General features: G+C 36.7%; 1 protein-coding gene across 1 annotated transcript in view; it reads right to left on the bottom strand.

The window, feature by feature from the left end:
* Positions 1–12,334, bottom strand: part of lrrc75bb (leucine rich repeat containing 75Bb) — a 33,509-nt gene extending 21,175 nt beyond the window's left edge. Inside the window, exons 1-3 of the mRNA XM_059539234.1 lie at positions 11,803–12,334; positions 7,056–7,184; positions 3,148–3,260 (exon numbers count right to left, since the gene is read on the bottom strand). Of these exons, the coding sequence (XP_059395217.1) occupies positions 3,148–3,260; positions 7,056–7,184; positions 11,803–12,084 (524 nt within the window). The 5' untranslated portion in view covers positions 12,085–12,334. The remainder of the gene's footprint in view (positions 1–3,147; positions 3,261–7,055; positions 7,185–11,802) is intronic.
* Between the last annotated feature and the right edge of the window lie 1,064 nt (positions 12,335–13,398).

The following is a 13,398-nucleotide window of genomic DNA, read 5'->3' as shown; positions in this document are numbered from 1 at the left end:
ATTGTCAGATCCTCATTTTAAACTTTAGTATTGAGAAGATGAGGATTTGGGATGAGTTACGTAATGATTAAAATTACTTGGGCTTCCTTAAAGGGATTGTTCACCGAAATATTTCTGTCATCATTTACTAACCTTGACCATCTAAAACCTGTACGACTTTCTATTTTCTACTGAACGTAAAAGAAAATAATTACACACAGATTTTATTGCTTAGATTTTATTGATTAATGCTGCATTTGACACCATAGATCGATTATAAAACTATACAGGTATTCATGGACAGGCTCTAAGATGGTTTAGATCCTATCTGTCCGATCACTACCAATTTGTTTATTTATATGGGGAGTCATCTCAGTTATCACCAGTAAAGTATGGAGTGCCACAAGGATCTGTCCTAGTTCCTCTGCTATTTTCAGTATACATGTTGTCCCATGGTAATATTATTATAAAATATGAGATTAGTTTCCACTGTTATGCTGATGATACTCAACTATATATCTCAACGAGACCACATGAAACTTCAAAATTATCAAAGCTAACAGAGTGTGTTAAAAATGCAAAAGACCAAAAAACAGTACATAGAATCTATTGGAATACAATTTGCAACTAGACAGATGTACTGTTACTTCCTCTACAGTCAAAAATCTGGGTGTTATATTAGACAGCAACTTGTCCCAAAAACAGCATTCTTCCATCTTAGAAACATTGCCAAGTTACAAAACATGTTACCTGATTCTGGTGCAGAAAAGCTAGTTCATGCATTCATGACCTCTAGACTGGATTATTGTAATGCACTTCTAGGGGGTTGTCCTGCTTCTTCAATAAACAAGCTACAGGTAGTCCAAAATGCAGCGGCTAGAGTCCTTACCAGGTCAAGAAAATACGATCATATTACCACAATTTTACAGTTTCTGCACTGGCTACATTTTAATTTCCATATCAGTTACAAAATATCATTACTTACCTATAAGGCCCTTCATGGGTTAGCTCCTTCATTCCTAACTAGTTTTCTATCACGCTACAAAAATAAAATAAAAAATCCACTAAAGGAGTTAGAGATTTTTGCATTTGTCTCCCAAATTCTGGAATAGCCTTCCTGATAACATTTGGGGTTCAAACACATTCTCTTGGTTTAAATCTAGATTAAAGACACATCTCTTTGCCCAAGCATTCACATAATGCATCTCATAATTTTGTACTGCAGTTACAGTATATCTGATCAAATGCACATTATTATTCTTTAGCTTGGGTTAAACAAATCAATTTTGCTTGGTTGAAACAGCAGCTATGCTAATTATGTGTCTATTTGTTACTTTGTTTACATCAGAGGACCTCAGATGATGCTAACCCTGAAACAACATACAGAACTAACAAATTTCGCTATAAGTTTGATTGCAACATATAATAATTGATGTTAATAGTGTTCATCATTTGTTCATTTCTGCCATATGCACATAAACTGACAGTCACCACTGATAAGCTACTACTAAAGATATTGTAGAAACTTAATTTTCTGTAAGGTTGCTTTGCAAAGATTTGTATCGTAAAAAGCGCTATACAAATAAACTTGAATTTAATTTAATTGCATTTTTTAACAGTTTCATAAAACAATGAAAATCAAAAGAGTTCAATAGAGACTTTCATCATTCATAAAAAAACTGAGACGTTCAAAATATATTTATTTGTGTTCAGCAGCAGTGTTATTTCAGTAATTACAATTAAATTACAGTAATACACTTCAAACTTCAATAAGTAAACTAGATAAAAAAGTTTGTCAAGACAAACTTTAAAGTTGGCTTGAGAAAGCCTGGCCATAAAGTTTGAAAAAGTGTGAAAAGTTTGAAAAGTTTAAGAAGTTAAAAAAGTTTGACGGTTTCAGTCTGAAATAGTAAAAAATTTAAATAAGTTTTAAAAGCATAAAGTTTGAAGGCAATACAGTCTGTCAGAGATTGATAGATCGTTGCTATGTGGTTTCTAAGGGTGGTTTCTAAGCTAAGGTGTTGCAATGCGGTTGCTAGGTACCCGGAGTGGTTGCCAAGGTGTTGCTTTGCGGTTGCTAGGGTACCCGGAGTGGTTGCTAAGGTGTTGCTATGTGGTTGCTAGGGTACCCGGGGAAGTTGTTAGGGTGTTGCTATGCGGTTACTAGGGTACCCATGGCAGTTGCTAAGGTGTTGCTATGTGGTTACTAGGGTACCCAGGGTGGTTGCTATGCGGTTGTTAGGGTACCCGGGGTGGTTGCTAGGGTGTTGCTATGTGGTTGCCAGGGTACCCGTGGCTGTTGTTAAGGTGTTGCTATGCGGTTGCTAGGGTACCCATGGCTGTTGTTAAGGTGTTGCTATGCGGTTGCTAGGGTACCCGTGTCGGTTGCTAAGGTGTTGCTATGCGGTTGCTAGGGTACCAAGGTGGTTGCTACGGTGTTGCTATGCGGTTGCTAGGGTACCCAGGGTGGTTGCTAGGTTAGATAGTTGCTATATTGTTGCTATTAAGATAGATAGATAGATAGATAGATAGATAGATAGATAGATAGATAGATAGATAGATAGATAGATAGATAGATAGATATAGTAAATAAGTAGTTATTTTTATTAATTTGCTATTTTTATTCAGATTTTGAATTTGTTTTTAATTTTAAGTAGTTTTAGTATTTTTGTTGTATTTTATCACTTTTGTTTTTTTTGTCTCTGTATAATTTTTTATAAATGTTTATTTCAGTTTAATATTTATTTTAGTACATCAAGTTAAACTATATGAAAAAAAGAAAAGAAAAATATATATATAATTTCAATAAACCCTTTTTATTTCAATTAACAATATATATATTTTTTATGGTTTTATTTTTTATTTCTGCAGTTTTAGTTAAAACTAAACTAACCGTAGTTTTGGATGGTGAGGGTGAGAAAATGTTGACAGTATTTTCATTATGAAACCGTCTGTGATCTGTTAAGTAACCGATGTAGCTCAACATTAACCCAATAAACATTCATACCTGTTTAAGCATCTTATGGAGATGTCAAGAATGGCTAATCTCATTTCCTTCTAGTTGTCTGTTTTTCAATCTTTCAGCACAGAGTTTTCTAACCTCTGATGTCAGTTGTTGTGGCGGTTGTATCCTAATAAGTGACAGATGGACAGACGCAAGACTCTTACCAGGCTTGAGACTTCTTCCTGGGCACGTTCTGTCTGCTCCACTTGGAGTGAGGGGTCAGGTGATAGATCAGCTGCCTGCAGATCTTCTCAGAGGACTTGAGAGCATCAGACTCCTGCAAAAGTTAAGATGAGGAGAAGCGGGTGATGAAGAGCTATTCTGGGAGATGGGTAGCCAAATAAAGCTCCAGTCTCAGGGCTTATGGTCACTGACAGAGAACCTTAAAAAAACTTGAATGTTTACCATGTCTAGTGCTATTATAAGGGTTGTAGGGAGGTTAACTGCTCAAGTTAATCTGTCAGTGATTATGATTTAGATTAAATGTCATTAAATACGCAATAAACCACAAGTGCCTAAAACCCCATTAAACATGATAAAATAACTGTAATGTGGCAACACCACGGCAGTAGCTTTTATAAAATAGTACAATAAAAGACACTGATATTTTACTATTAACTTGTCAAGAATAATAATCATTAGAAATCAATCAAGGTAAGATTTTTTAAATGTTTTTAAAAGAAATCTCTTTGTCTCTTGTCTTTTGGAATGGTCTGCGAACCCTCAAGCACAAGTTGACTGTGTGTGTCTACAACACCAAGTTACATGCAAGTACATCTTTGAATATGCATTGATTATTATAGTGAATGACGTCAAGTTGACGCTTCCAAACGACGGAAATGTCGACGTATCTGGAGTGGTTGAATCAGTTATGTATAGATGTCCTATTCGACCGCTCCAGATATGTTGACACGTCCGCCATTTTGGAAGGGTCAACTTGACTTCATTCACCATAATAATCAATGAATATTCAAAGATATAAAAGCTTATAACTTGCTGTTGTAGACGCACAGAATCAATGTGCTCAAAGGTTCGCAGACTGTTCCAAAAAAGGTGGATAGCTTATGTATCGCAACCCATAAAAAACAGTCGCTCATATCTACGATATAGTTACGATATCTTTCTTTGCGTATAAATTTGAGCAGTGTTATGCAAATCTTCCAACACTGTGAAGTAGATATGTGGGGGCATGTTTAAATGAGGTGTTTTAGGAAAGCGTGGAAGAGTCTTACATTTTAGAAAGAATATCTTTTTGGGGTTTGAGAGTGTACAAATCTTATATATGCACAAACAACTTGTAACACTCCACAGACACTCCAGGGGTCATTAAATGACCCCTTTAATATGTAGGGTGTTTTTTTTTTTAATATTGTTGCAGTCTCTTGAACTTACAATGATTTAAAAAAATAAAGTAATATGAGAATCCAATGAGAGTGGGAATTTCAAAAAAGAACTAAAATGCATGGAGCCATTCAATTAATTCATATGCAAAGGGGAAATTGCTTAATTGTCATGGAAATAATTTCATATTGTTAAAATTATCTTAATGGTCCTAAAGAACCCAACATCATGAATATCATATTGATTTTGATTTGAAAGCAGCAATTAGTGCTTCAAAGAGTGGTACTTTTCCTTAATATGTAGCTTGAGATGAAGATGAGAGTTCAATTAAAATGTCTTAAGTTATTCATGCCATTTTGAACTATTGGGTGAGAGGTTGGTTTGAGGCATTGGCTCGCGTGTCTCTTTAAATGGATTGGCCGGAGCAGAGCTGAGTAAATCTAATCAGTGCTGAAGCAAAACAACACAAGCGAGGCAAGAAAACGCAAAAGACTGGGCTAAGCCATCGACTGGAGTCGACTACCTCATACCATCAGTCTAAGAAATGACAGGAAAAAAACATGTACATCTTGGTGGCCTCTTGACGGCTATTAAGTCAAAACAAAGACGTTTTTGAATCTTCAATGTATGTCAAGTTTCTGGTGGCAGAGACTGACATGAACTCCTTTAATAAAGACGGCGTCCATTCGATGACGTGCGCTCCAAAAGGGGCTTTTATTGTCAGAAGGATTTACATGGACTTTCAGTCAGCTACTGAACATTAAGACATAGCTCAATACGCAGCTGCCACAGTTTAATGAAAAACGGTCAATTGTAAAACAGTTAAATGAAAAACAAAATCTATGTGCTACACACAAACAAAAGCTCATTAAAATGCCTTTCCATATTTCCCATGATTCCCATCATGAAAAACTGCTGCGATTGAGGATCCCCATCAGCTGACTCCTGGGACTCAAAACTTCATTAGTTGCTGGTGCAGTGAGACACACATTATACTGTATTACAAGCAGTGCAGGGGAAGTTAAGCGAAGCTACAAGCTCTCCACATAGATGACGCTAAACCAGAGACAGAATCTCATAAAGATTAGACCACATGCAGCTGTAAAGTCCCACCTTCCACTAAAAAGAGCCACCTAGTGTATGTACAGCTTTTCAGTTCATTCAAGCGAAAGAAGCTGATTTTATGACACAGCTGTTGTGCAGTTTTGAAATATATTATTGAAGTGACAACCTCTTTCTTATTTGAAGTTATTTAAAGGTGCAAATTACTTAAAATAAAACGAATAAAATATTTATTATTTATTTAAAAAGAAATTATGAATTAATTATGAATTCCAACTCTACATTCAAGTTCTCCATTTTAGTTACCCCTCAACACTGATTACAAGCATCACAAACGTCTAACAGGTTTGGCTTTCAGGCAAGACATCTGAATAGCATGAATCCATTTCTTTGAGATGCAAGGTGGCTTTTCTGAGCTCAGTGGGATGGGATTTGGTCTACCTGTCAGCAGGTAACAGGATGTTTATTAAGTCAGAGAGGAAGAAAAGAAGCAGAGAAAATTGAGAGCCCTTCAATCCCTCGTCCTCATTTTCTGGGTTTAGATGCTTAGCTCCTCAAAGCTTCTGCTGCGAACGAGGCTAGCAAGCATTTTCACAGCTGCACACTAAGAGTCCAACTGAGAATAAGAGAAAACTTCACCACAAATCCAGCCTGAATACTTTTTTTTGCCATGTTAATATAACCCCAATGTCGGGCTCGGATCTGATCCAAAGCTTTTTCCTCAACAAATGCAAAGCTACAGCGCAAATGCTGTTTGTTGGTTATTTAATTTATAGTATTATATTAATTTCAGTTATTATTACAATTATAATATTACAATAGTTGGTGTTGGTGCTTGCATAACCAAATGTATTTGGGGGGGGGGGGGGGTGGGGGGGGTTACGTAAAATCTATCTATCTACCTATCTATTGTGATACTACTCTTGATTGTGCAAGGAACTGTGCAGAAAAAAATGTTATTGAGCAATAATCTGCCCCTGTTATCATAATTTGTGTGAAAAGGAATAAGAGTCGTTGGTGTTTTACTGCCACTAGTGTTCATTTCAGCTGGAAACTGCAGTCAGTTGTATGTTTAAGTTTGCTTTTGGAGTTTTGCACATTGTTCCAAAGAGTCTATGTTGGAAACTTGACAAATGTTGAGTCAATTAGCTATTCAAAAAAGTCTCGAAAGAAAAGGACACGTCTTGCCCCTTCAAGTGGATCTATTAATGGAAAGTGCTCCTCTCGCTGGCCTCTCTGTCCAATTAAGTCCAAACAGAACTGTGGAATTTCAGCATGGAATGAAAACATCACTGATGGCTCTCTTGAGCAAAAAAGGTCAGTGCCATCTTTCTGTACTTCTCATCCTTTGCAAACTAATTTAGGACAGGGCTGAAGCGTGAGCGCCCAAACTCCAGTCCTGGCCATGGGAAGACAGCTGCCCGTGGTCTTATACAGGCAGCGAGGCTGTAGAATTGGCCCGCCAAGCCTCTTACTGCCAGCTAAAAATAAACGCTCTACATATCTGGAAACTGATTAATGGACATGTGCACAGGTTTTGGCTCAAGCTAAAGCAGGGATCCAAAGTTAATGTTGACAGCTGTGGGCTGGTATCGAGTCAAACCATTCAACTAGCACCTGATGAGTTTTTGTTTGCGATCATCTTCGCTTATTAGCGCTGATGGCTTACCCTCTTTGGACACTGCATGTCTCGGGCCAAACTGAGCAAAAGCTCATGGGAAATTGGATCCACTAGGTTAAGGAAGGCAGCGTTCTTGTAAAGGATGTCGTTGAGAGATGTTCCTTCAAGACCCAGGTCCTGTTGAGAAAGAACACGAGAGAGATTGTTAAGCATGTAGGATTACAAATGCAAGTATAGGTCACTGATAAATTCCCCAACTTAATCCTTTCATCCTAAGCCTCCAATCTCTATTCGCGAGATTACACGAGGGGCTTTTTTGAATGACATGGAGATAAAGTAATCTTTCCATCGTGTTTACTTCTAGCGCTTCGAAAGAAAGGAAACTCTAAGTATAAGATAGACTAGCACAGCTAACCTTTAAGTCCAGCTTCTTTACGTAAGGCAGAGAAAGTGTGTGCAGAAGCAGTGACAGCTTATTAGCTAGGCTTATCGTAGACAGCTAAAGTGTTCTCCCTCACTGAACAGCCAAGGCAAGGGAGTCTGATACGACCAAAAAAAAACATGCGAGAGATTCAAGACAAAATTCCCAGAGGACCACGTTTCTTGTTTAATCCACTGGCTAGCGCAATTAGTAGGGACAAAGTGAACATATAGAAGTGAATACAGAGGGCGAAACACATTTGATGCCTCCAGGCAAACAGCAGCATCACAAAGCTACAACTACACAACCCTGTGAAGCGATTCAGAGACAGATCCCCCAGAAATTGATGAAGAAGTGGAAACCTCCCTTTAGGTCTCACACTGATATATTGCATGTCTTTTTCGCAGGGATTCCCATACATCTGGAAGCTCCTCCTAGCCCTCTGTTTTTCATCTATAAAGCATAAGCACAGGTCATTTCTGTTCTGCAGTACTTTTTGAACACTGTAACCACATGAATTTGATTGCACTGTAATTTAAGAAACATGTTATATAAAAGCGTTTAGCAAAACTCTTTGTAAACGGTATTTTTACACATTCACCAAAACAAGTAGAATAAAAAACTAAAGTCAGTAAAAAAGTTTAAAAGGGTGTCAATTTATACTTAATGTTTTAAACGTTTAAAACTGTAATGATATATCGGTTGAGACAAGCCAACAAATGCCACAGAACATAACTGAATTCATCAAACCTACTACTAAAATTATTATTATTATTTATTTATTTTTTTTATAAATGATGTCGCTTCCCGAAGGATGATGTCATTTAAGAACTATCTGTTGTTGAAGAAAAACAGAAAAAAGTTTTTGCTAGTTAGATACTAACTAGGAATATTTTAAAATGATTTGATCCGAGGAAGATAAAATGAACATGAAATATAATTTTTTATAGTAAAACTGAACAGCACCTGGGGAATGACAAATATGGCAAAATCAAGCCAAAACGTATTTAAAATTAATCCTTATTTAATTGTGTCATTTAAATGTTATTTTAGCATTATTTATACACAATTATAGTATTTATTAACATTCTGAATAATCTTCTTAAGTTTTAATTTTAATTTAATATTTTTGTAAGTTATTTTATTATTTTACATCTTTATATAGTATACATATTAGTATACAATTTTCATCTAATATTAGTATTTTATTTTATTGCAACTTTATTCCAATTCCTCAAACAATACCCACTATGATAAAAGTAAACTAACTCCTCTGATTTCCATCTTTATCCAATGTATTAAGACATGCATGATGGAGACATGGAAATATACTATGATAGGAAAGACCCAGACAATATTGCAAAGCAAAGTACTATCTGGGAGATTAACATGCAATCAAAGAGACAGCCTTTTAAATTCAGTGTTATTATACAACCACAAAATCTTTGTACTGTAGCATTGACATCCACTGCATGTGCTCAGTAGAGCATGCAAGCAGAGCTGTTTCCTGCCTTTGCTCAATGAGAGTCAACGGCAGAAAATGAATTGCACTCATTAGGGCACAGGAAGAGCTACAGCAGAGATAAGGGATGTTGTTTTTGTCCTCCTCTCTTTGGTTCATTCTCTCTCTCCTGGGCAAAAGGAAGCATCCTGCTCCATCATTTTGACCCCCCAGTTGATTAACATCCAATCCATTTTTCCCAGAATTGAAAAACTGGTTTTCAGTGTACAGAAATGAATTCCTTTCAGCAATCTACAGCCTTAAAAGGTAGTGGGCTTTGCCTTGAGGTGACCCCTCTCTCCTGCAACAGGGTTTTAAGAGCTTCCAGGTCTGGGGTGAGTGAGACGCCTCCATGTTTGGACAGCTTTTCGACTGGCTGGCCATCCATGTGACATAATGCCATATCTAGAGAGGGCTGACAGTGATGACTGAAAATGCAATTAACCGTGACTAAATCTGAAATATTTAACAGATATTTAAATGACTAGAATAATTCGAACCAATCTAAGTATCTAAGTAACCAACCTAAGTATCACCTACCAGCTGTCACAAATGATACTTTAAATCAAATGGATAAAAAAATCAAATGGTCCCTTGCATGTGAACTTAAGGTAAACAATTACCTCTAGAGGTGTGTGATATGTATCGTCTACGGTAATATCATAATTGTTGTTTTAACTGTATACAAGCTGACATTATTGAGTATGTCACACATCTGCAAAAAACAAACAAAAATATGTCCTGAGTTAAAATCACAGCAAGATGAAGCTTATAAGAATGCAGTTAAAAAAGGCTCATAATTCAAGTTATTAAAGAATTTTTTTTATTTATAAGAAATGCTACAGCCTTGTTAAGTAATATCACGATTGCCAATGTGATATTAATTTTATAAGACAATTAAAAAGTAAATATTTAGTGAGTAACATTTTAGACTTGTCTGTTTTTTATTGGGGGTTTTTTGCCACTGAAAATAGTTCCAAACAAACCTGAAGCAGTACATCATTTGCACATCTCAGAAAAACATTAATAGCAGAATCATTTTTAATTAATGATTCAGTGAATCACGCATTAAGGGACGTACCACGACCTACTGGTGGTTGTAGTGTCTTTTTTGTTTTTCAGGCCTAAACCAGCCAAGGTACCATTGTTTAATTATCGTTATTGAAAAAATCCCCCCAAAAATCAAGACATAGGCCTAGATTTTTATCAATATCACCACCGAGAACACCTTAGCAACCTCATACACTCAGAATGCCTTAACAACCACACAACAATGTCATGACAACCACTTGGCAATCTTTTTGGACAAACAAGCAAAGAAACTGTGACAATATGGTTTTAATTGACTGTTTTCAAGCTATCAGATCTGCCATCATTTCATTCTGTTTCAATTATCTTTTGATCCAGATGTCCAGACTCTCCCTCCAGATGTTCAACAAGCTAGAAAACATCACATTAAAATTACTCACTTGCATAAAAGAAGCTCTTCTCAGCACCTTTTATCCAGTGAGATTGGACCTGGAGGACCCTCATCATCAGGTTGCATACATTGAGATGTTCCTTGATTTCAGGACCCTCTTAATCAATAAACACAATTCAATGCCACAGAATCCTTTATAAAGACCAATAATACGTTCTGATTCTCTCATAAACACTTCAAAGCTGGAACTGTGGTGCTTCCATTAGCATATGCAGCATCTGAACCACTGGACTTACGAGATAATCTAAGTACACATGCCATCAAGATAAAATGATGGATTTACAGAGCTTTGAGGTCCCTGTCAATCATCAGCTGCAATATCTCGGTACTAGACCTCAAAAGCTGAACTGTTCATCAACAGTTATCAAAACTCTCAGTCGCGATCGAGACATGAAGTGATAAGGTTTGGACCCTGTTGGTTTTGCTCTGAGCGGTATCTAGAGAGGTTGTGAAGAAGTTGTGAAACAGGTTCTATCAGACATGTACAGAAAAGCTATTAAGATGGTTTTTCCATCATATTCTACGATACAACACAAAAATAAACAAAGCATAAGGGAAAATCATATGAGAATCTGAAATGTATTTACTAAAGGAAACTAAAGGAGTTTTCTAATACAAAAATATGAATGTCCAAAAATCTATAATGAAATGGTTAAAAAAACGCCATGGTACTTACTTTCCTGATTTTTATATAAAGGAATGTCCTTATTTATACCATAGTATGATTTTAAACAAATATGATTATAACTCATAACAGGTAACATAACAGAATTCATTAATAAATACTTTAATTATTAATCTAATAATATTTATACCAATTTACTAACAAAATAATAGCATGGTATTTATTAGGCTATAAATTCTATTTTGGAAAAGGGTCTGAACATGTGAGTACCATAATACACCATAGTATTTTACCTTATAAATACAATAGTGTATTTATGGTAGGCTACTTTTTTAGTACCTCGGCACATATTAAAACCATGTTTAGTACCATGGTACTTCCAAAGTACTGTAGTAAAGCACAAAACTGTAGCAGTGCATACAATTAATTATTTATTGCACCCAGATTTCTTGTAAGAACTGTATTAGAAATATTTGGATTCGTTTTGAAAATCAATACTTTTCATTTACCAGTTTGAGACAATATTTCTTTTTAAATACATACTGGAATACATGTTTTACAATGTTATATTTTAAATGGGCTACTGCAGTCTAGATACAACAGAGAGATATCATTTGTGATCTTTCTTTTCTTAAGTGAAAACATAATGCTACAACATCAGCATCATCAGCAGCAGCATCAGCAGCAGCAGCATCAGCAGCAACAACAACCTGTAGTTCTGTGTAAGAAACTAAACATTCTGGTTTATTAAAACTTGATGTTTTGTACCTTTCTAAGCAGTTTCAGAACATCGATGGCTTGCTCCAACTTTTGCTCCTTCAGCAGGGTTTGGATCTCCCGAACCCAAGCCACTCTCCGGACGTACGGGCTGGGACTGGATTTGCGCAGCATTCCGGGGAGCTTGTCGGACTTGAGCATGAGAGAACTGAATAAAAACTCTCCTCTTCCTCCACTCCTCTTCTCCACATCCCGCTCATGATGCTGTCGACCCCTCCGAAAGAAAGTCGCCTGGCTGTCCAAACTACTTTGCCTAGTCAGCTTCGATCCCATGTTTCAACTTTCCTATCTCAGTATCAGAATCGAATAACACAGCGCTTCTTCATAAAGCAGGTGTAAAGTAAACCTTATAAGCTCTCTTTAGTGAGTGCACGCTCATAATTGCACTTTGACGTGCTAAGTTGCTCGTGTATGATCAAATTCATCAAGTAAAATTCATATTGAGCGCACGAAATGATAAAGATGTCACTTTCTCCTCGATTCTCTTGTCCCTGCGCGAGTCCGTAGTGTTTGTGTTCTTCCAGGCATCCCCAGACGCCACGCCCATATCTCACTCGCTGTCCAATCAGAATACTCGATTCCCACATGTGTTTACAGGAGACACGGATCCGCCCATTTTTAACAGCTCACTGTTTATGATGGGAAGCCCGTTCTGAGGTGTGGATGGCATCCCCCGGTTGAAAAAAAATGACAAAAAGCGAATCCCCTTGGTAAAACCACCATCCCCCCCTTACCATCCCTGTACAATGTGTATTATGAAAAAATTACCATGCAAATAAAAGGTTAAAATTCTTTAAATGACTTGTCACAAACTGACAGTCGGCATCTAGTCATAGTTGGGGGCGTGGTGAGGGCGGAGTCGGCGTGGGGGAAAACAGCGAACATACATCGTGTGTATTTGAATGACAAAAATGCACATATTGAGCGCTCATTCCCAGAGACGCGTAGAACAATTGTAGTCTCTTTTAACTTTAATTTTCATATACACTAATCCATGTCGATATTTGATTCATTGTACAGCCCTACTGTAGATTTATTCATTCAAAAATAGCCAAAATTCTGTGACGTACTGCTTTATATCGCCAGTTCCATTTTTGACTGGATTTGTCCCGTGTATTTCAACTGGCGCCAAGGCAATGTGTTGTTTTCCCCCACGGGCTAAATTCACATCACGTGACGGGGCGTTCCCAGACCAACCGTCTGTAGTATGCACGGCGAAGAAAGTTTTCGTTATTTTTTAACTTTTAAACTTCTTTAAAAAGAAGACAACAGATAAGGTATGTTTTTCCTTGATTATAATTTAAAGACATTCCCCGACATTATGTTATTGTGTTGTATGTGTGACGAACTGAGAGAGATATATATCATATCTTGAGTCAACGACTTTACAAAAACACTTCTTGCCTTTATAATTCAAGCAATGAAAGAAAAAAATACCCATGTTCTGAATATATTGTAATATTTATGCGCGAGCTCAAATGTGCTATTAATTGTATACAACAGATCATAGCAACACGGTTTTTCGTTCCTTGAATGAATCAGATTTTGAACGAATCGAGTGAGCTAATGATTCGATACTCCATTCGT

Source organism: Carassius carassius, chromosome 45 (assembly GCF_963082965.1).
Source record: "Carassius carassius chromosome 45, fCarCar2.1, whole genome shotgun sequence".
Classification (NCBI taxonomy): domain Eukaryota; kingdom Metazoa; phylum Chordata; class Actinopteri; order Cypriniformes; family Cyprinidae; genus Carassius; species Carassius carassius.
This window is presented reverse-complemented; position numbering and strand designations above follow the sequence as displayed.